Genomic DNA, 24,090 nt, shown 5'->3' with positions numbered 1-24,090 from the left:
TAAACCACAGTTAAGTTATTTTTTTTAACAATGGGGGCAATCACTTTTTCACACAGGGCCATGTAGATTTGGAGTTTTTTTTCTCACTTAATAATAAAAACCATAATTTAAAACTGCATTTTGTGTTCAATTATGTTATCTTTGACTAATAGTTAACGGTTTTTGATGAGCAGAAACATTTAAGTATTGACAAACATGCAAAAGAATAAGAAATCAGGAAGGGGGCAAATAGTTTTTCACATCACTGTAGATCATACGTGTGATGAGTAGTGATAAAGTTATTGGCAAATGAATGGGAGGAGCGCTGACAAGGGAAAACTGCTTCCATCCTTGAGATGAAAACACCTGTAGCCTGAACCGGTTAAATAGGATCAGCCAAAAAACAGCAATATAATGATACAATGTTCTTATTGCAGCATATACACTATTTTGCTAAATGGATCCCCAGAGTGATTATAGTAATACTGTATATACTTGACTACAAGTCGAGAAATTTAGGACTGACTCAAAGTATAAAAGTGTAGGGGTCACCTTATTCTCGAGTCAGTCCTAAATGTCCCTACTTATGGCTGGGAAGGTGGGTCGCCTCTCTCTCTCTCCCCCTTTGCCATGCTGAAGCAGCTGTAAAGTCTCCTTCCTTTGTGTGATCTACAGAACAGTGGGCTCTGTAGTGGCAGCCGTCACTCACAGATCCATCGATCAGCACAGCGCAGTGCAGCATGCTCTCTTCTGCATCTACTCCTGCCGGTCTGTGTGCATAAGAACGGCTCTGGCTCACAATACCACATGAAGCCACATGACATGGGGAGTCTGAGCCATTGTTATGCACACAGACTGGCATGAATAGATGCAGAAGAGAGGATGCTGCGCTAATGGATCTGTGAGTGGCTGCTTCCACTACAGCGCTCACTATTCAGTAGATTACACAGAAGGGAGAAAGAGAGAGACATGGTTATATGGGTGGTGGGGGGGGGGGGAGTTTACAGCTGCTTCAGCACAGCAAAGAGGGGGAGAGAGATAGAGGCACCTCCCCTTTTGCATGGGGAGGGGGGGGGGAGAGTTTACAGAAAACTTGCTGCTTCAGCACTGCAAAAAGGGAGAGAGGCAGGCGCCCCCCCACTGTGTGGTATATACTGTATACTGTACAACATATACTGTAATACTTTCACACTAAATTGAGGGATGTCTGAGAGATATCTGTTCCATTGTAGTGCACACCACAGTTAAAGTGAAAAAAAAACAACAGTTGTGGCCAAAATCTTCACATTAGCACGGATACAGTGGGTAAGGGTTACTTGAGTCATTACAAAAATTCCAGCTCAAGAGGGTCAAAAACTGGGGTCAACTTATACACGAGGTCGACATATTTGAGGATATACGGTAGTTACACTTTTTTTTCCCAAAAGGGAACTATCTACATTTACAGAACTATGATCTACATCTATAAAACTGACATGCAAGCACAATCCAAGTGATGAACAGCTTCTCTGACCTTCAGGATAACATGAAAAGCCAAGCAAATACGTTCATTTATATGGAAGTGCTGAAGTCATGTCTGTCATTGCTAACATATCTGAACACTTAACTGCTCCAGCAAAAAAGTCCAGCTAAATATTCAGTTCAGTGAAACCAGCACATTAAAAGTCAGGGGCTCAATTTAAAGCTCTAGTCTCAGACTCAGATTTTTTTAATACATATAATACATGGGTCAAACATAATTTCCACATACGTGGTAAAGTGATTTCTGGGTCATAACTTTTAAAAAGTGATGTACAAAAAAGCATACTTTTTATTTATTATGTCTTTGCTTCCATTCCTCTGCCAAAAATGAAACAGGGACTCATTCTCTAAACCCCACTTTGTCAATACTTATACACGGCACCCAAAGTTACAGGGATGAGAGCTTGTCGGGGTGTCTGCATCTCAAACATCGAAAGGGCCACTGCATTATTACAACGCTCAAATTTTCTTTGTCAATTCAGGGAGGAGACATGACCAATAAACTTACTCTCCCATGCTTTTGATTGGTGGGTAGCAATGCTATCACAGAACAACATGTGTCAGGATGTGGCATGGGAATCTGGGAAGAGGTACAGAGAGTGGAGAGGAGCTGTAAAGGGTCAATGCGAATCAAAGCCATGGCAAAGTGGTTCTTGGCTATCTGGCTGATGGGTAGGGCCTCATGACTCCTGAAATTAAGGACTTCAGTTTAGAGTATGGAGAAAGTTTAGTGAGTACATTAGGTGCGAGGCATGGAAAGGATTACTAATAAAGTTTAAAATAAATAATAATGCAACAGGGCTTTAAGATGATAAGGATGAAGTATGGCTGGTGATCACATTGCATCATAAAACAAAGTACAGATTTTTGTTTTCCTAAATATTCACCTTAGTCACAGCTACGATTGTCAAGACTTCTCCTTTAGTAAACGGAAGATCTTGGTCTGCTTTTCCATGAAAGTCATAGTTGGCAACACATTCTGTACCAGCTTGCCAAGGGGTCTACAGTTTGAGAAAAAAAAAAGAAAAAAATTATGAACGTTTTGAAATAATTCTTATAGCTTTAGATGTACATTTTAGCTTTTGGTACAGTAATGAATGAAAGCACTGTTAGGTTTTTGTTTTTATTAGGGAACTAGCTGAAGAAATTTCCTTCACTTCTTGCCTCTTGAACCACTGGCATAGGGAACATACAGTTAGACCCCATTTCCACTTATAGCGAATTTGCAATGTGAATATTTGCATTGAAACTGTAACCAATGCATGCCAATGGAGTCATTTCCATTGAATGCAAATTTGCCATTGCGGTGCGATGCAGAAAAAATATAGATTGCATGCTGTAGATTTCTGCACCATGCATCCATTTTCTATACAATGACTGATAGCCACATCTGGATTTCCTCATTAATCAAAGAAACAATGTAGAAATTTGCATCCAGAAAAACGGATGCAGAATGCAACATGCTAGTGGAAACAGGTCCTTAGCGAATCTCTCCAATGATTACATACAGTAATCCTTGATAAAAATTGTAAAAGGTTACAACATTTTTGCAGCTAGAGTTGCAACGGTATGACAGTCTACGGTATAATAACCGTAAAAAAAAATACCACGGTATGACAGTATTACCATATATGGTATTATACAATTATTTGGACCCGGGGCCTCCCTTACATTAAATAAATGTGCCCCCCCCACCTCAGTGTGGGGTGCCTCACTCCCTCGTCATACATATGATTAACCCCCTGTGAGATTTGGGGCACGAAGTGGCAGTGGCAGTGTGTAGGAATCTGGGGCCGGCCACGTGGCTGACAGCCAGGGCTCAGCTGCTCTGGCTCCTGTGCGATATCTGGAGTCCGACTGCAGCGAGCCCTGGGTCCCTGGACACTCTGCAAAGCATCCCTGGATTCCTGGAGGCAGGGGGAATCCTTCCCACAGATGCGGAGAGGCCGTCAGGGGAGAAGGGGGGAAATAAATAGAGAAGGGTCGGAGCCGTGTGTCGGGCAACCTTCCTACAGCGCCATCTTGGGTAAACCGGTACTTTCAAAAAGTGCATGGTATAGTTATCATGCATTTTGAAACCGTTATACACTGTCATACCGGTTAACCGCGGCAACCCTATTTGCCGCACTACTGAAAGAGTATTATTGCTATCTGTATTGCCACAGGAAGGACTAACTCACTCCCTGCTGCATGCCACTGGTATTGATGAGTGAATTAAGGCAAGTGGGCTCCCTTTACCAAAGATTAACAAAAAAATTGCAACACACTAACTCACTGCAGACTAACATGCTCTGGCCCTTAAAGTGAATCTCCAGACTAAAAATCTACTCAGCAGCACTGAAAAGGCTTGGTGTTTCTGTAACAGTTTCACAGCATCAGATCTTTGTTTTTCTTATAGAAGTCTCATTTTTAGCTGCATTTTTAGCTAAGCTCCGCCCCATCAAAGAAAACTGCCCGGGCTTTTTTCCCCTGATGCTGTGCTAAGCATGATGGGAATTCCTATGATGTTATTCATGTTGCCTAGCAACTGGGTGGGGTGATCAGGACACAGGACAGTTGGAACTGTGTCTCATGCTCCCTGTCACCTTCTGTCAACCAAAAAGATGGCTACCCTTATGAAATCACAAACCTTTGCCTGCTCTTTTAAAACAGGGTGGGTAAGAGATTATATTACCTATCTATTTTAATTAACATAACTAATGTAACTTAATAACAGTATGTTTGTTTAGGCTGAAGTTCCTCTTTAAAGTGAACCCAAGGTGAGAGCAATATGGAGGCTGCCATATTTATTTCCTTTTAAGCAGTACCAGTTGCCTGGCTGTCCTGCTGATCCTCTGCCTCCAATACTTCCTGCTCAGTGTGATTGGCTCACAGTGATCAGGGGGTCAGGAGCCAATGAAATCAGCTCCTGACCAAGGTACGGATCTCAGCTGTCTTTAGACAGTTACGTTTTGTGCCAGCAGGGACATGGGACAGAATTCCATGCATGGGAGCCAGTGGCGTTAAAACTATACCGCATCAGGCTTAAAGGGACTCCGAGCAGTGCAGAAACTATGGAAAGATGCATATCATTTTAAAGCTCTCTTTCTCCTCTTTCCAATGATATATAAACCGCCGCCCTACGCCTTTTAGTTTTCGCTATTTTCGCGATTGAAATTGCTGCAGCCGCGATGTCAATCGCGAAAATAGAGAAAACTAAAAGGTGTAGGGCGACTATTTAGGTGTCGCCAGAAAGAGGAGAAAGAGGGCTTTAAAATGATATCCATCTTTCCATAGTTACATTGTATTACACAGGGCGACTTTTTCTGCTGAATGGAGCTGCTGACACTGGGGAAAGTGTCGTCCTGTTTAATACAAGTAACTATGGAAAGACGGATATCATTTTAAAGCTCTCTTTCTCCTCTTTCTGGCGACACCTAAATCGTCGCCCTATGCCTTTTAATTTTCTCTATTTTCGCAATTGAAATCGCGGCCGCGGCAATTTCAATCGCGAAAATAACGAAAACTAAAAGGCGTAGGGCGGCGGTTTATATATCATTGGAAAGAGGAGAAAGAGAGCTTGAGGCTCCCTGCACACTGCAAATCCGTTTTCCGATTCCGATTCCGTTTCCGATTCCGATTCCGTTTCCGATTTTCCTTGAATACATTCAACAGAAAAACGGATCAAAAAACGCAGCATGCAGTTAAGATTAAAAATCTGAATCGGAATCGGATGTAAAAACAGATTAAAAATCTGAATCTGAATCTGATTTGCTTGCAGTGTGCAAGAGGCCTTAAAATGATATGCATCTTTCCATAGTTTCTGCACTGCTCGGAGTCCCTTTAAGCAGCTACAAGTGCGGCTTTGTTTTAATTGCAGGGGGTCCAAAAGCTGTTAAACCAAAATTCAATAACAGCGGAGGGAAATAAATGCCCCCACAAAAAATAAGCAAACCGTGCCAGAGTCTCTTAAACCCCTTGATGCCTCTCCTAATCCTGGGACCCAGATGTTTACACTCGCTTTATTATAAAGCACTACCACTACATGGGTCCAGATAGAAATGACTCAATATTGCCCCTGTGCACTGTCTGCTTAAATTCCCAATTACAAGCAAATGAGTAAAAGGTGTGGACAATTCGCCTCAGTATGCAACTGTGTGTGTGAATTTGTATATATTATCAGACCAAAACATCGAGGGTATGTAAACCTTAGATCAAAGCCATTTTGGTGCTTCCACTTTTGATGTAACAGAAAAACAAATAATTGTGTGATTATAAATGTCTTTTCACCTAACCACTAAATGACAGAACATTTTGGGCATGGTAAGTCACAGTTTCTTACAAAATAAAAAGGACAATGCGTCACAAATTCTGCCAGGGTAGGTAAACTTATAAGCACAACTGTCTTCACCTCATATCTATCTGTTGCAGCTGAGGTAAACTTTAAAAACTAAAAATAGGAATACGCTACTCATTATGTAGTAGGTCATGCGTCATCAATCATTTACCTGTTCTACCACATTAACAAAACTGGGTATTAGACATTCCAGCAAAAATGTTGTATCACCCCACTACTCCCACAAACTTTGTAATTCACAATGGAGGGGAAAAAGTGAGAACATAGAAAGTGTACTACTGCAGTCTTTGAATGACCCCTCCCCTATATTCTTCTGTCAGCACTGCATGTAAATGGAACGTGCATTCTTAAAGAGAGTCCAAGGTGGGCTCATAAAATTAAAAAAAATTATGCTACCTGATCCGGGGGGCTGGGCAGATCAGGTAGCCACCAAAACCGCTGCTCTCCGCCGTTCCTGTGGTCGCACTGCCCCACTTTTATTTTCATGACCTCTGGGTCATGACGCTGAAAGGAGAGAGAGAGAGAGAGAGAGAGAGAGATCTCTCTTACAGCAGCGTGCATGGAGGCGTGGGAGCGGCAGGGGGCGTGGCCAGGGAAAGCCTGCAGGAATGCCCCTTGCGGGCGTTCTGAGCAGGGAATCCCTCTCCTCCCATTGCCCTCCCAGATAGCAACAAATATTGTCACTGATTTCAAGGAGCTTTATCGCAGCGATGGGGGGCAGAGAGCGGTGGTAGGCACAGAGGCATGTCATGAGGCAGAGAACAAGCCTGTGTCCCATCTGCCCCCCATGGAACCACCCGGATTCTCTTTAAAGGGAACAAACCACCTTTTTTTCTGGACTTTCTACAGGTTTTTCAACAGCTATGGGAGCTGCCATGTTCTCTCCTCCCAGTCTAGCTGTCCTAATTTAAAGAAGTAACATGCTATCCTCACACCTTCCCTCTGGATAAACTCTTTGAAGCAGTTGTCATAATTACCCACCCCCTCTGCTGATGATAGGTATTGGTCACTGCTAATGTGTGCAATAAAACAATTACAATAGTCCTCAGCTGCCTGAAACCTCTGCAGTCTGGCTGAAGTAGGCTAATAAAAGCTCTGCTAACTTTTAAATGTAAAAAGAGAAGGTAAAATGTAAGTTTTTTTAAATAAATGACACATTGTTGGATTGCATTTTTATTGTGCTACTGAGATGCCCTGGGTGCTAAAAATGGTGCTCGGTTCACTTTACTCAAAGCTCAACAGATATTCAGATCAAATGCTTTAGCTTTTAACAGATTTTCATTACACTTGAGGTTTCTGAAAAATTTAAGGTTTCATCTTTTAAAACATTTTACACTGTTATACTTAAATAAGGTTGATATTTCTTCACCAGGAGAGAGTAACCAAGAGTTTGTTGGTATGTATCTGATTATATCTGAAAGTGGTTCTAATGCTGCCTCATTTTATAAAAGCTAAGTTTTGTCTAACATTCTACTGCATATCCTTCCTCTTAAATATGCATAGTTCAGTTACTCATCCCTCATACTAATTTATTTCCCGCTGTGCAGGATTTTTATTTCCACAACATCCTTTTTGTGACTGTGGCTCAGATTCAATATACCTTTCTCCTCGGTTTTCATTCAGAAGATGATTTTTCAGACCATTTACAAAACACATTTTAAGTACCTAGAAAGTGAAAAAGTACTAAAAAAAAAATTATATAATACCAGGTTTCCATTACCGTGTGATAACTCATTTAGAGTACTTTTTGTAGGCTGGGGTTAAAAAAAAAAAAAAAAAAAAAAAAAAAAAAAAATATTTTATGAGTAAGGTGCTAGGTACTAAAACATTTCAATGCGGAAAAAGGTCTACTAAATCAGGGCCTGTGTGCCCAATACTTTAAGCCCTATTTCAAGCTCCTGGTCATTGAAACCTATGATTCTCAAAAGAATTGGATGCCACAACCGCCGCAGAGCCCTCTCCCGCGATTCGCAAAATAATTGAACATCACAACCGCCACAGAGCTCTCACCTACCAAAGCCCACGCACACCAAAGCCTGTGCACATGCACACCAAAGCCTGGCCATCATGTGAGTGCAGTAGACGACAGTTGTGGTGTGTGTCCCCATGCCATGCATAATTACAAATGGCGTTTAGTACTATGGATGCACTTTGTGTGGAGTATATCAGGGCTGTGGAGTTAGTACAAAAATCATCCGACTCCGACACCTCAATTTATGAAACCGACTCCAGGCACCCAAAATTGCTTAAACTCTGACTCATCCACCCCAACTCCTAGGCTCATTTTTACAAAGGCTATGGATTTGGTTCAAAAATCATTTGACTCCTCAGTTTATTGAAACCACCGACTCCAGGTACTCAAAATTGCTGATTCCTCGACTCCACAGCCCTGGAGTATATCATAATTTGCAATACACAATTTGCAAAACAATTCTGTTAGAGCATTGTGCATTGTTGAAAACTTTTACTACTTTAGGGTGCAGTTTCATGAAAATAAGATTTGTAAAAATTAATTGAAGACTGGACAAGAGAAAATACATTTGCGCAACATTAGTTTGGTAAAATTTCTCTTCCTTAAATTTTCGCTTCCTAACAATTTCCCAAGCTAAACACTAGTTACTATATGAAGACTTTGATAAAGTGAGGTATCTTGATTAGCCACAACATTAAAACCACTGACAGGTTAAGAGAATCCAATAAATTATCTAGTTATAATGGTATGCGTCAATGGGTGGGATATACAAGACTGCAAATGAACAGTCAGTTCCTGAAGGAAATGAGTTGGCAGCACAACAGATGGGCAATCATAAGCATTTGAGCAGCTAAGACAAGGGCAAAAATGCATTGAAAGGATTAGGTCAGAGAGTTGCTAAAATGTCAGGTCTTGTGAGATGCACCACATATGGGGTGATAAGTACTCATCTAAAGAGGCACATTAATTGTAATGCGTGTAATTCTGGGCAGCACGGTGGCATAGCGTTTAGCGCTCTCGCCTTGCAGAGCTGGGTCCCCGGTTCAAATCCCAGCCAGGTCAACATCTGCAAGGAGTTTGTATGTTCTCCCTGTGTCTGTGTGGGTTGCCTCCATGCACTCCAGTTCCCTCCCACATCCCAAAAACATACAGATAATTTAATTGGCTTCCCCCTAAATTGGCCCTAGACTATGATACATACACTACATGATACATACATAGACATATTGACTATGGTAGGGATTAGTTTGTGCGCCCCTCTGAGGGACAGTTAAGTGACAACACAATATATACTGTGCTGTGTAAGATATCAGCGCTATACAAGTAGTAAATAATAATAATAATAATAATAAAATGTGTGCTTCTAAATAAACCAACAGTTTCCAGCTCAGGGATACCACTCCAGAGATCTAAAGCACTGGATCACCACATCTCTCCTTATGCTAACTATTCTCCGATGCAAAAGAATCCGTTCCAGATGTAGATTTTTAGCTTTTATGACAATGCTCTGTCATTTTTAGTAAAGGCACTTCATTGCCTTTTCTGTTTACCAAGTACTCTAAAAGAGCATGCTTTAACCCTGTGATGAATCAAGCCAAGTTTCTGTCACATTTAAATTATAAAAACCTCATGCTCACTAGTCTTTGTGAACGTAGACTTAACTTGACATTATATTTTGATCTTGGTCCACAACATTATATTTTGTGCATTTTTTAATTGCCGTGTATGTTTTTAAGTTAGAGGTCTCATTAACGTTTAAACCTCTCCTTATTCCCTTTCTTACTACAGTTTCTACTAAAACTTGGGATAAAATTCATCTATTTGCCCCATAATTTTAAAACACCTTTAGCCCTATTTGCTGTAATTGTATTATGTCCTCTGTTTTATTCCTAGGAATCCATTATTTCTGATCTTCAAAGAAATTAAGCATAATACAAAGGGACTGAACGGGACAAAACAGTTTTTGAATATTCATGTTACTGACTGAAAGCAAAAATTAAATCAATATATAGGTTACCCACACAAAAAGTCATTGTTCCATTATTGTTAGTCAATCAATCATCCAATTTTCAACAGGCAGAACTGAACTAGATATATCCAAGGGACTGATGCCTGTCCTATGAAATTTAAATACTCAAGGTATGGTGTTCTTTGGTTGGGAAGGTGTATTTCCTTTCCACTAGATATACCCTTATGGTGAGGAGGACAAATAGTTAAATCTCAGTCTCATCTGACCAGAGCACCTTTATCTAATTTGCTTTGGATTCTTAAAGGGGCATGTTGGCTTAAACAAAACTTAAAGGGAACCTTAACTAAGAGGGATATGGATGTTTCCTTTTAAACCATACCAGTTGCTTGTCAGCCCTGCTGATCTCTTTGGGTGCAGTAGTGGCTGAATCACACACCTGAAACAAGCAAGCAGCTAACCCAGTCTGACTTCTGTCAGAGCACCTGATCTGTATGCTTGTTGAGGGGCTGTAGCTAAATGTAGTAGAGACACAGGATCAGCAGGAGAGTCAGGCAACTGGTATTATTTTAAAAGAAAAAATCCATATTCTCAGTTTAAGTTCCCATTAAGGATTGATTCCATGAGGATTGGCTTGTTACTGCATCTCTCCCATACAATTATAGGCGTTACTGTGCTCCTAGGGATTGATAAAACGGTACTTATCCGTTAGCCGGGCGCATCCTCTAGGTGGCGACAAAACTCCACCAGAGTTACCTCTTTCCCTACTATCCATGTCGGCCTGGAGGGGGAATAGTAATTAGCGCCACCTGCTGGATGCGCCCGGCTAACGGATAAGTACCGATAAAACTTTTTGTATCCATCTCCCGATACGTGCCTGTCCACAGTTTTAGCCTTGGAAACTTGGCAGTGCCTTGCCACCTATAGTTGACTGTTTGCTTTCACTTGTAATACCAACCATTGGAATGTTCCAGGAATAGTTGTTTTATGCTGAACTAATAAAAATTATGACAACTGATAACAGGTGGAAGCCTGTTAGCATTCTGTGCAGAGGAGGTAATCAGTTACAGGTGACTGGAGTTTCCAATTTATTTTTTGTTATGGGGATCCTTTATGTCAGTGTCTTTTTTCCTGTAAGTCATTTCAGGCTGTAGCACAACGACATCTGAATGTTCTGAAGAGGGCGATTCCATTCTATACCCACTACCGTCTTTCCCCTAAAATAAGACATCCTCCTAAAATAAGACCTATCTTATATTTCAAGCATGATTAAAATATAAAACCTTCCCTGAAAATAAGGCCTAGCTGCACTAACCCCCCCAACCCCCCGCTCCAGTGGCAGATTTACCTCTCCTGCTTCTGCCCCTCTCCTCCGGAAAGTTGGATCCGCCTGCGGGCTGTTGCTAACGCTGAGCATAATTCAGATGCATCAGCAGTGAAGGCAGCTAAACTTTAACACTACAGTTACAGAGCCTCTGTACAGGAAGTGATCTCTGTTTACTTCCTGTAGAGGGCAGCGCTGTTACTGTATAACTTTAGCTGCCTTCACCGCTGATCGGAACCCAGGCTGAATTATGCACAGCGCTAGCTGCAGCCTGCTGGGGGATCAGAGTTTCTGGAGGAGAGAGCAAGAAGCAGGGGAGGTAAATCGGCTGCAGCAGCGGCTGTGTGGTGGAGGAGGAAGGTTATCTGCTACCAGTACTACTACCTAGGGGATCTGGCTATATACTTAAGGCTCTGGCTATATAGTTGGGGGATCTGGCTATGTACTCGAGGGATCTGGCTACATTATGTACCTGGGGGGGGGGGGTCTTGCTATATACTGGGGGTCTGGCTATGTGCTGGAGGAAACTGGCTACTGTATGTACTGGGGGAATCTTGCTATATAAAGGGGGATCTGACTAAAGTGGGATCTGGCAACCCCCACAAATATAAGACCTCCCCAAAGATAAGCCCTAGCATATATTTTTATGAAAAATTAATATAAGTGTCTTATTTTCGGGGAGACACAGTATGCACTGATAAATTCTCTTGAACACTTTAGGGACATCAGGGTTAGAAGCAAACAGGAGGATGTGAGTAGTGGGTAAGTGTAATTTTAACTTTCATAATCTTTTTAAGAAAATCCATTATCTTGAACCAATTATTTTTGGTTACAAAATGGTTCTCAAAACAAGGGAGCCTATTGACAATTTCAGACAAAGGTGAGAGGTAAAAAAAACAACAACTTATTGATCTGAAGTAGGATATTATACCACCAAGGAGATACATGCCATAGTCTCTTATTTGTGTACAAGAGCATTTGGCAAGATATTGAAATATTTTTTGCCTAGGCTTTATCATCTAATGGATGGCCTAAATCAAACATCCAACACAGTTAAGAGATTTATATAGCTAATAAACATGTCCCTACATTTGGAGACATTGACAAGATGCAGAACATTTATATGGTGCTTTTCTCCTGGGGGACTCAAAGCACTTCAGTACTGCAGCGACTAAAGTCATACTGCATGGGCGACCTAGACCAGCCGTACCAGTATGCTATCCAGCTGACCCATTGGTACAGATCTCCTCCATTAATGAATCAGAGGAAGGAGATGAATAGTGTGTACAGAACTTACCCCCTTGCATCACCCTGTCATACTAAAACTGCAATAATAAGCAAGGGTAATGGGCCATCATGGATCTGGTACTTACCTGCACCACAGACATATTGGGATTGATGTTGGGAAAAGGTATCTCAGAGAGATGTTAATTTGCTGAGTATCATCAGACCTAAAAGAAAAAAAAAAAAAAGAAAAATGTTAACCACGTAACACTGTACATAAGGCAACAACTACACATTTTGCGGCTAATCCAGTCAGGCTTCACTCAGAAACACCTAACACCCTGACACCAGCATGCTTGTTCAAAGTCAGCTCTGTGTAATATGTTGGCGCTTTATAAATACAATAAATAAGGTAGACGCTCTGCAGGACAGCCAGGCAATCTGCATTGTTTACAAGGAAATATATATGTCAGCTTCCATTTCTCTCTTATTTCAAGTATGCTTTAAAACAGGGGTCCCCAACCTTTTCTGGGGGGGGGGGGGGGATGGTGTGGTTTGGTGTTGGGGCGCGTCCAAGTGGACAGTGTTGTGCGCAGCGGGTAATGGGGGGGGGGGGGGAATGCTGGGGTGCGGCAGCATAGCTAGCACAGTTGCCCCAGTATAGGGAGTTTAGTTGCCCCAGTATGGCTAGTACAGTTACCCCAGTATAGCTAGTATAGTGCCCAGTATGGGTAGGTAATGCCCCAGTACAGCCAGTATAGTGCCCCAGTAAAGCTAGCATTGTGCCCCAGTACAGCCAGTATAGCTAGTATGCCCCAGTACAGCCAGTATAGTGTCCAGTACAGCCAGTATAGTGCCCCAGTACAGCCAGTATAGTGCCCCAGTACAGCCAGTATAGTGCCCCAGTACAGCCAGTATAGTGCCCCAGTACAGCCAGTATAGTGCCCCAGTACAGCCAGTATAGTGCCCCAGTACAGCCAGTATAGTGCCCCAGTACAGCCAGTATAGTGCCCCAGTACAGCCAGTATAGTGCCCCAGTACAGCCAGTATAGTGCCCCAGTATAGTGCCCCAGTATAGTAGTTCCCCCTCCCCGCGCGGCGGCCGCTACCACTGCCGCCACCATTACCTTTGACGGCGGCCGCTTGGTCTCTTATATTCCCCTCTCTCGTCGGAGTGTTATTCACAGCAGCGTGCCCCGCGGCTGCTGTGATAGAGAGGGAGGAAGCAGGAAAGAGAGAGCAGTTCCCATAGTAACGGCGCGCCGTTACAGGATGCCACTCTGTCTCCAGCTTCCTCCCTCTCTATCACAGCAGCTGCGGGGCGCGCTGCTGTGAATAACACTCCGACGAGAGAGAGAGAGGAGAAATATAAGAGACCAAGCGGCCGTCGTCAAAGGTAACAGCGGCGGCCGCGGAGGGGGACGGGTGGGGCGGGGGCAAGAGGACAGTCCCGCGGCCCAACTGAAAGCGTCCTGCGGACCACCAGTGGGCCGCGGACCACAGGTTGGGGACCCCTGCTTTAAAACACGTAGCAGCCTTGAAAAAAAATGGTGTTTCCAACTTCGACAAAATGCTGATGACAAGCAGTTCTGAGACCACATTTATATAATACAAAAAACAAATTACATTGGAGGTGAAATGAAATTCTGTATCTGTATTTAAAAGGGGGCTTAGATGCTTTCCTTGCGTTGAAAGACATCCATGGCTATAATTACTAGGTAATGCCCAGTGGTGTTGATCCAGGGATTTTATCTGATTGCCATCTGGAGTCGGGAAGGATTACATTTTTCTTTTGGGGCTAATTGGACCATGCCTTGTAAGGATTTTTCGCCTTCCTCTGGATCGACAGGGATTTGTGAGGGAGCAGGCTGGTGTTGTATTATTTTCTGGTTGAACTCGATGAACGAATGTCTTTTTTCAACCTAAATAACTATGTAACTATATGTTTACCCTGAGCTCAGTAGGGATAACAACAAAAAAAAAAGCCAACTTTAAAAGTAAGAGAGGCTAAGTGGTCATGTGATTGCTAAACTCTTTCACGCAGCAAAGTGTAATGAAAAGTTGGTCAGGCTTTTCTCATGGTCTGTTTCCTATTAAAGATCACAAGGGTTTCCTCACTTCCTATACTGCTGAGAGTTGGTTGTAAGTAAAAGATGTAGTTTTACTTCAGAGGTGGAAAGTTTGAAAATCCAGGTTTTTATTGCACATCCTTCACTACTGTTCCGAGGAATAAAAATCAGTACAGGAAGCCACGCAAAACTCTCCTCATTGTGGACACAGAAAGCAGTAACAAAATGACAAAGGCCCTAGCCAATTCTCACTTTATCATCACACAATTTAAAGGACAACTGAAGTTAGAGGTACGTAATATGGAGGCTGCCATATGTATTTCATTTCGAGCAATATCAGTTGCCTGGCATCCATCCCTGTTGATCTATTTGGCTGCAGTAGTGTCAGAATCACACCTGAAACAAGTATGCAGCTAATCTTGTCAGATTTGACAATGTCAGAAACACCTGATCTGATGCATGCTTGCTCAGGGGCTATGGCTAAAAGTAGTAGAGGCAAAGGATCAACAAGATAGCCAGGTAACTGGTATTGCTTAAAAGGAAATAAATATGCCAGCTTCCACATACCTCTCACTTCAACTGCCCTTTAAGCAAGCTGTGGTAAAAAAAAGTATATGCTAGGTGACACCATGACAGTTTAATGACGAATGGAAGAAGGTGCAGGGACCAGTCACTCTCACTCAAATGACAGCACTGAACACAGATAACCTCTGTTGCCTCTGTATAACGTTAACAGCAGACAATATGATTCATCAGAATGAAGAGTGCGAAAAAAGAAATTAAAAAAAAAAAATCTGTCCATGCTATGGTTGAATTTCACATGTGACACAGTAGACACAGCAGCAATAGAGAAGCATGCTGGTAACAGCTAGGGTATCATGGTTTGCATACTGGAAAGCCCCTAATGTATTTCTCCTGTGATGTGTATGACCACTTTGTTTGATAAGACTTGTTTACTAAAAACAACTTTAAAAACAAAAAAACACCTTAGATTAAAAAATCTTCAATTTGAGAACAAGTGCTAGTAAACAGAGACAGTATGGGTTGCGAGTCAACAATGTCTGGTGTCCGATTTCATCTGCCCATAGGTTTCAATTTTTCTGATCAATTTGTGGTGAATTCAACCACTTTAGGCATAGTAACCTTTGCTCCAATATATCCATTTAAATGACTTTCAAAGTCTGATGGGACATGTTGGGAAATCTTCATGCGATGGAGGCAGGGTAGGAGTGGAGGACCCATAGCGTCACATAACTTCAAGGACTACAATGCTTTCAGTTAGATGCTTGACAGATTTCTGCTGAAATCTATCAAAACTGTCTGATTCTGCTGTATATGGTAGGAAGTGATCAACATTTGATTCAAATCCAGTCTGATAAAGATTGATTGACGTGGCAAATCAGGCCATAACTGACCCCTGTATGGCTAGTTCAAAGGACACCTGAAGTGAAGGGGATTATGGAGGCTGCCATATTTATTTCCTTTTAAACAATACCAGTTGCCTAGCAGCCCTGCTGACCTATTTGGCTGCAGTAGTGTCTGAATACCACCAGAAACAAGCATGCACCTAATAAAAATATTGTCAGAAACACCTGATCTGCTGCAAGCTTGTTCAGGGTCTATGGCTAAAAATATTAGAGGCAGAGGATCCGCAGGCAACTGGTATTGCTTAAAAGGAAATAAACATAGCAGCCTCCATATCCCTCTAGCTTCAGTTATCCTGTAACATATTTGCATTGCTGACCATAATCATTATGATTTAACATTGTCCTCCTGATAAGCTGTATTCATCAGCATCGCTTGAATTTATTATATGTAACCATTGCACCTGCTTATAGAAAGATGCAAATCGGTTATATATTAGATATTATATAGAAGTCTTGCACAATGGCCCACTTTTTGTTGTCTGCCACTGTATAGTGTGGCTGCTATTATTAATAGCAAAGCACTACATTCCTTAACTCTGTGGAGCCTTAGAGACTGCATAAAGCAGCTACTCAACTGGTTAAACAAGTACCACAGTAATATTTCTGGAGCCTCGCCTGCATTGTAACATACAAATTCATTGAAATAGGAGGAATTCAGAAAACCTGGCTGTTAGCAATAACATGAGAGGTTGGTAATGTGCAGTCATACCATATTAGTAATATTCAATGCTTCTATAGCAGGGGTGCCCAATAGGTCGATCGCGATCTACCGGTAGATCGCGACCGCCTGATCGGTAGATCGCGGCCTCTTGGCCGCATCCCATTGAATTTAGCAGCCAGCAGCTGTATAACACAGTTTCTGCTGCTGGCCGCTGGAGGAGAGAGCCTGGCCAATCAGCGGAGAGGAGGAGAGAGCCTGGCCAATCGGGGAGGGGAGGAGAGAGCCTGGCCAATCAGGGGAGGGGAGGAGAGAGCCTGGCCAATCAGGGGAGGAGAGGCGCGCAGCCAATCAGGAAAGGAGAGGCACGGCGCGCAGCCAATCAGGGGAGGAGAGGCGGAAAACTTCCGAGTTCCGACTCCACTCACGCTGCCCACCGGAGCCAGGCCTGAAGATCTGGACGCCACCGCGGGAAGACACCGGCCCTATACCCAGGTAACCTATACTGAAGGGACCTATACCCGGCTAACATACTGAAGGGACCTATACCCAGCTAACCTATACTGAAGGGACCTATACCCAGGTAGCCTATACTGAAGGGCCCTATACCCGGCTATCCTATACTGAAGGGACCTATACCCGGCTAACCTATACTGAAGGGACCTATACCCGGCTATCCTATACTGAAGGGACCTATACCCGGCTAACCTATACTGAAGGGACCTATACCCAGCTAACCTATACTGAAGGGACCTATACCCAGCTAACCTATACTGAAGGGACCTATACCCGGCTAACCTATACTGAAGGGACCTATACCCGGCTAACCTATACTGAAGGGACCTATACCCGGCTAACCTATACTGAAGGGACCTATACCCGGCTAACCTATACTGAAGGGACCTATACCCAGCTAATCTATACTGAAGGGACCTATACCCGGCTAACCTATACTGAAGGGACCTATACCCAGCTAACCTATACTGAAGGCACATATAACCGGCTAATCTATACTGAAGGCACATATACCCGGCTAATCTATACTGAAGGGACCTATACCCGGCTAACCTATACTGAAGGGACCTATACCCAGCTAACCTATACTGAAGGGACCTATACCCGGCTAACCTATACTGAAGGGACCTATACCCAGCTAACCTATACTGAAGGCACATATACCCGGCTAATCTATACTGAAGGCACATATACCCGGCTAATCTATACTGAAGGCACATATACCCGGCTAATCTATACTGAAGGGACCTATACCCGGCTATCCTATACTGAAGGGACCTATACCCGGCTAACCTATACTGAAGGGACCTATACCCAGCTAACCTATACTGAAGGGACCTATACCCAGCTAACCTATACTGAAGGGACCTATACCCAGCTAACCTATACTGAAGGGACCTATACCCGGCTAACCTATACTGAAGGGACCTATACCCGGCTAACCTATACTGAAGGGACCTATACCCGGCTAACCTATACTGAAGGGACCTATACCCGGCTAACCTATACTGAAGGGACCTATACCCAGCTAACCTATACTGAAGGCACATATAACCGGCTAATCTATACTGAAGGCACATATACCCGGCTAATCTATACTGAAGGGACCTATACCCGGCTAACCTATACTGAAGGGACCTATACCCAGCTAACCTATACTGAAGGGACCTATACCCGGCTAACCTATACTGAAGGGACCTATACCCAGCTAACCTATACTGAAGGCACATATACCCGGCTAATCTATACTGAAGGCACATATACCCGGCTAATCTATACTGAAGGCACATATACCCGGCTAATCTATACTGAAGGGACCTATACCCGGCTATCCTATACTGAAGGGACCTATACCCGGCTAACCTATACTGAAGGGACCTATACCCAGCTAACCTATACTGAAGGGACCTATACCCAGCTAACCTATACTGAAGGGACCTATACCCAGCTAACCTATACTGAAGGGACCTATACCCGGCTAACCTATACTGAAGGGACCTATACCCGGCTAACCTATACTGAAGGGACCTATACCCGGCTAACCTATACTGAAGGGACCTATACCCAGCTAACCTATACTGAAGGGACCTATACCCGGCTAACCTATACTGAAGGGACCTATACCCAGCTAACCTATACTGAAGGCAAATATACCCGGCTAATCTATACTGAAGGCACATATACCCGGCTAATCTATACTGAAGGGACCTACACCCGGCTAACCTATACTGAAGGGACCTATACCTAACTACATTTCCGGGGGGGGGGGGGGTGCATTTGAAACATTGGTAGATCTCCTGGCCTCGGCGAATTTTAAAATTTTAAAGTAGCTCGCGAGCCGAAAAAGTGTGGGCACCCCTGTTCTATAGCCTTGAAAAAATGGTTTCCTACACTTGGTCACAGAGCAATCTTAACAGGTCTCTAAAGGAAACTGCAATCCTAGAATTGAAAATTAGAAAGGTGTAATCCCTGCTGTAAGCCCAACCCAAAAAAAAATTACTTTCTTAAACTTTATAAGAAACTGACACATTTAAAAATATATAAACTAGTAGCCTAAGGTGGACCTGAACTCTTGCACAGGACAGAAGGAAAGCATAAGGAAATGTACCTTGTATGTATTTAGAGAGTTTAGCCTGTCTAATTCCCCTCATCTGTGACTAGTCACGATCGTAATTTGTTCTCTCAGCTGTGTCAGCTCACAAATTTCCTTTAACACAGCAGACACAGCTAATATGTAAGGCTGTCCCTGGGTGGGCTTGCACCACCAACCTTTCGGTTAACAGCCGAACGCGCTAACCGATTGCGCCCCAGAGACTACAGTCTCTGCGGCGCAATCGGTTTGCGCGTTCGGCTGTTAACCGAAAGGTTGGTGGTGCAAGCCCACTCAGGGATGGCCACAGCTAATATGTAAACACAGGATATTAACAATACGTCTGCTTCCATGAATGCAGGAAGTAGACACACTGCAGATTTATTGCAGGCTTTGTATTCAGCTGTAACAAAAAAACGTTTTTCTTTAAAGTTTATTACAGTATATCAGAGATTGGGGATTAGGAATAAAATATGCATATCTGGGGTTTCCTCTAGCCCCCTCTGGCCTGATCGCTCCCACAGCGTCCTCCTCTTCCTCTCTGTTGGCTGTCAGTCGGGGCCAGTTGGTGCATGCGCAGTCCCGCCAGGTGCACTCCCTTGTCTCGCTCCCATTGCGTTCCACACCTGCGATGCTTCAGGCAACGTGAATGTGGCGGAGCACACGCACGTCCAGGCCGCACAATTGCAGTTGGCCTCGGACCAGAGGACTTTCCAGGGCCAACTGCAGGAGAATGGAGAGAGAGGGAGAGAGAGAGAGAGAGAGAGAGAGAGAAAGAGAGAGAAAGAAAAGAGGGCAGCATTGGAGCGATCAGGCCAGAGGGGACTGGAGGAAGCCCCAGGTATGTATATTTTATTCCTAATCCCCCTTCTCAGGTTCCCTTTAAACTGTTCTGTATCTTTTAGAGCAGAGAGGAAGCTCTGAGTTGAGGTCCGCTTTAGGGCTGGTGCACACTTCAGCACTTTCAGCGCATTGCTGATCGTCGCCGATCAGGGATGATTCTCTCTGCAGGGTTTGCAATTTGCATTAAGCACTTTGGGGCGATTGCGATTCTCATTCTGTTCAATGGGAATCACAACCCAAATCGCAATGGAAAAATCGCATTTGCAATCACGATTCGCGTTTGTAGTGTGAACTAGCCCACAAAGCTACTGACAGACAGGAACTGTTGCCCAGCCTTACTTGAATGAACACAAGGAACAACTATCATTTCATGTCCTTGACATCCTCTCTATTGTGGTAGGAGAACAACATACATAAAGGGATGTCCAGCACTTTAGGTTGTAGTTTTGAACGATTATACCGTGACTGCTGCTGCAGTACTAAAGCCAGTGACCTCCTTTAACATTGTGCCTTGAAAAATGTATGTGCCTTTACAACTACATCTCTACAAGCATAGATGAAAAGGGATAAGAAGCTCTATTCTAGTCAGACAGGGTGAAAAGGTGGCTTCTGCAAGTTCTTATCAGAAAAGGTAAGGGTGCTTTTTTTTTTTGTTTTGTTTTTTTAGGACTTTCAACTATAAATTATCAGCTACTAGAAAGGAAGTGGGTTTGTGTTGCACAGTGGAAAGTTTACAGACATCCACAAACATGAAGATGGTTCTCAGATTCTGTGCTATACTTAACAGTAATGTACTGCAACATCACATCAGAGTATGTTAAGAATTAGATTGTGAGCCCCCCTGTGGGACAGATAGTGACAAGACAATATATACTCTGTACAGCGCTGCAGAAGAGGTTACTGCTCTTTAGAGCTAATCACAGCATAATTGAAAGAATCATGCAATCAGTTTTGTGTATGGGCTTAATGGAAATACCTGAACCAGTTGCACTCACATAGGGTTAAGAGGGCTTTAGTAATGTCTGGCAGGCCTATCTGAATGCCAAAACTCGCAAAATACTGTAGAGCTCATTTTTTTTCACACTCAAGACTCGCATACATTATGATTCACTTCTGCATTGAAGAGTCTGCCTTGGATTTACAGGCAACTAAGCAGAATGCGTATAAAAATACATTAATGTACATCTGTAACAAAAGCCTTTTTTGACAAACAAGCAGTTTCCCCACTCTCCATATTCTGTATTCTGCTTGACATTACTGCTGCGTTTCACCACCATGCCATATAAAATGACTAGTAAACCTCCAAGCTGCCACAACCAAATGACCTTTGACCAGCAGAGTTAATCAACCAAATTGGAGAAACACTACCATGAAGCTTGTGGCCATAAGCATTTCCAAAAGGTGCCCATGTGTTCAATCACACGGAACGGACGCAGAGCAATTGCTTAAAAGGCACTAAATATTTCATGAGGTTTTGGCAGGATCAGAAATGTGAATCTCCATCAACAGTTATAAAGGACTATAAAGCATGTAAGTATGGAGTATATAAATGATCAAACTCGTCAGCTACAAATATATAAATGGTGACACATACTGGGCAGAGGTATCAGCAGCATGTAAAAGATAATGAAACTCTGTTATGGATATTGTGCAGCCAGACATAGATAACTACCATTTTGCAATGAGCAGAAGCTCAATCACATACAAACAGCCTGATTTGATAATACAAAAAAAGGTAAAGCACTGAGTGCAAAGTACAGGTGCCTATTAGGATTTACTAAAGTCAAACCTGTTTAAAAATAATTGATTTGATATTATGGGTAAGACAAATAAGCCTAGATAAACCTTGTCAAGTCATTTTCTATCTGCTTCTGCTCATGTTTCTGAAGGACGACATGTTTTACCACTTAGGAACCTACCCGTATAACAAATCTATACAGTGCCAGCACATCACATTGCACTTTACTAGTCAAGACACATTTTATTAGGTTCTCACATTTTTGAGCTAACCACAAAATAATTGGGTCAAGAAAGAATCATACAATTAGTAGGGTTTCAGTAATGTCTGGCAGGCCTATCTGAATGCCAAAACTAGCAATCTATTTATTTATTTGCACACACAGATCTTATATATGTTACGGCCAGAACCCGAAGTGTGGCCACTTCTAGTTCTGGCCGGCCACTTCGGGTTCTGGCCGGCCAATTTGCGAAGTGGCCGCAGCGCAGCGGCCAATGTTAGAAATGCAAAGCTACACTTATTTTACGGCCGTCTCGCTGCGGCCAAATGTATTAAAAGTTGCTTAAATTTAATTAAATATAGCCGGCGGCGATGTGATAGATGAAGCCGCCGGCTTTCGCACTGCCTCCCCCCCGATTCTCTCCCCCCCCCCCCCGCCTCTCTCCTTGTCCCCGCCTTCCATACAATACGGAGCCGCCGGGAGAGTCGTTCGTCGCGGCAGGGGAAGCAGAGCGGGGAGGCTGCAGACATTGCTTCTGCCAGCGCCCGCTCTGCAGGAACGGCAGGATTCCCCTGCCGCGACGAACGACTCTCGGGGACACGCGTGTCCCCGCCCGGCTGCTCCGTATGTCGTATAGGAGGCAGGGGAGAGGAGAGAGGCGGGGGGGGAGGAGGAGAGGAGGAGGAGGCAGTGCGAAAGCCGGCGGCTTCATCTATCACATTGCCGCCGGCTATATTTAATTAAATTAAGCAACTTTTAATACATTTGGCCGCAGCGAGACGGCTGTAAAATAAATGTAAACTTTCCATTTCTAACATTGGCCGCTGCGCTGCGGCCACTTTGCACATTGGCCGGCCAGAACCCGAAGTGGCTGGCCAGAACTAGAAGTGGCCACACTTCGGGTTCTGGCCGTAACATATACATTGGCCTCAATTCACTAAGATCATGCTGGAGATAATAAGGCAAGAGACAACTTAATAAGGCAAGAGTTATCTTATCTCTTCCTTCCTTAGTGAATTGAGGCCATTGTGTATTGAGCAGTCTGCAAAGGCATGTAAGCAGAATGTGTATATAATTCAATTTCAATCTGATGCTGCCAAATATCTCATTCTGCCTCATTGCATCCCTGACAACACAACAAAGGGGCAGCACAGTGGCGTAGTGGTTAGCGCTCTCGTCTTGCAGCGCTGGGTCCCCAGTTCGAATCCCAGCCAGGTCAACACCTGCAAGGAGTTTGTATGTTCTCCCTCGTGTCTGCGTGGGTTTCCACCCGGCACTCCGGTTTCCTCCCACATTCCAAAAACATTCAGATAAGTTAATTGGCTTCCCCCTAAACCAGGGTTCTCAAACTCGCGGCCCGCGAGCCATTTGCGGCCCTCGATACAATATTTTGTGGCCCTCGCCGGCAAAAGCTTCCTTATAGTTCGCTTCAGTGCTCCCAAGTAATCCGCCGCATCCCCGCCACTAAACGAGGGCTGCAGAGCCCCCAAATCTCCCGGTGGGCAATCCGCCGGCATTTCCTGGAAGGGGTAGAGCTTTCAGCTTCAGCTCTGCCCCTCCTGACGTCAATCACCGCACGGATCGCCGCCTCTCCCCGCCCCTCTCTGTGAAGGAAGAGTGAGAGGGGCGGGCAGAGGCGGCGATGCGCAGCGATTGTGAAATTCCTTATGCGGCCCAGCCTCATCCTGACTTTGCCTCCTGCGGCCCCACAGGTGAATTGAGTTTGATACCCCTGCCCTAAACTGACCCTAGACTATGATACATGCACTACACGATACACATAGACATAGGACTATAGTAGGGACTAGATTGTGAGCCCCTGAGGGACAGTGACAAGACAATATACTCTGTACGGTGCTGCGTAATATATCGGCGCTATATAAATACTTAAATAAATTAAATAAAGGGTTGATGAAAAAAAGCTCTACGTTTGACTAAAAACATAATGTAGAGTCAGTCATAAACGTACCTGCTGTTTCACTTATCCAATACATTTCAATAAGTTTAAGAGTGTCGTGTTGATTAAATTGAAATTTTGAAACAAAGACCAGTTTTCACCCAAAGGATAGACCGTAAATACCAGAGCTTATCAGAACGCCAGGTAAATGTGACTTTCAAATGATTTCTACAAGCATGTAGTGCTACAGAAACATACCTAAGGGTGGGTACACACAGGGCTGTGGAGTCGGAGTTGGAGTCGAGGAGTCG

General features: G+C 43.6%; 1 protein-coding gene across 1 annotated transcript in view; it reads right to left on the bottom strand.

Moving 5' to 3' along the window:
• The window catches only part of CSK (C-terminal Src kinase), a 158,588-nt gene that overhangs the window by 57,233 nt on the left and 77,265 nt on the right, over window positions 1-24,090 (bottom strand). The window contains exons 2-3 of the mRNA XM_068275679.1: window positions 12,472-12,549; window positions 2,388-2,501 (exon numbers count right to left, since the gene is read on the bottom strand). Of these exons, the coding sequence (XP_068131780.1) occupies window positions 2,388-2,501; window positions 12,472-12,486 (129 nt within the window). The 5' untranslated portion in view covers window positions 12,487-12,549. The remainder of the gene's footprint in view (window positions 1-2,387; window positions 2,502-12,471; window positions 12,550-24,090) is intronic.

The sequence above is a fragment of the Hyperolius riggenbachi genome, chromosome 3, assembly GCF_040937935.1.
Source record: "Hyperolius riggenbachi isolate aHypRig1 chromosome 3, aHypRig1.pri, whole genome shotgun sequence".
Taxonomy (NCBI): Eukaryota; Metazoa; Chordata; class Amphibia; order Anura; family Hyperoliidae; genus Hyperolius; species Hyperolius riggenbachi.
Note: the sequence above shows the minus strand (reverse complement) of the source record. Positions and strands in the feature narration are given on the sequence as shown.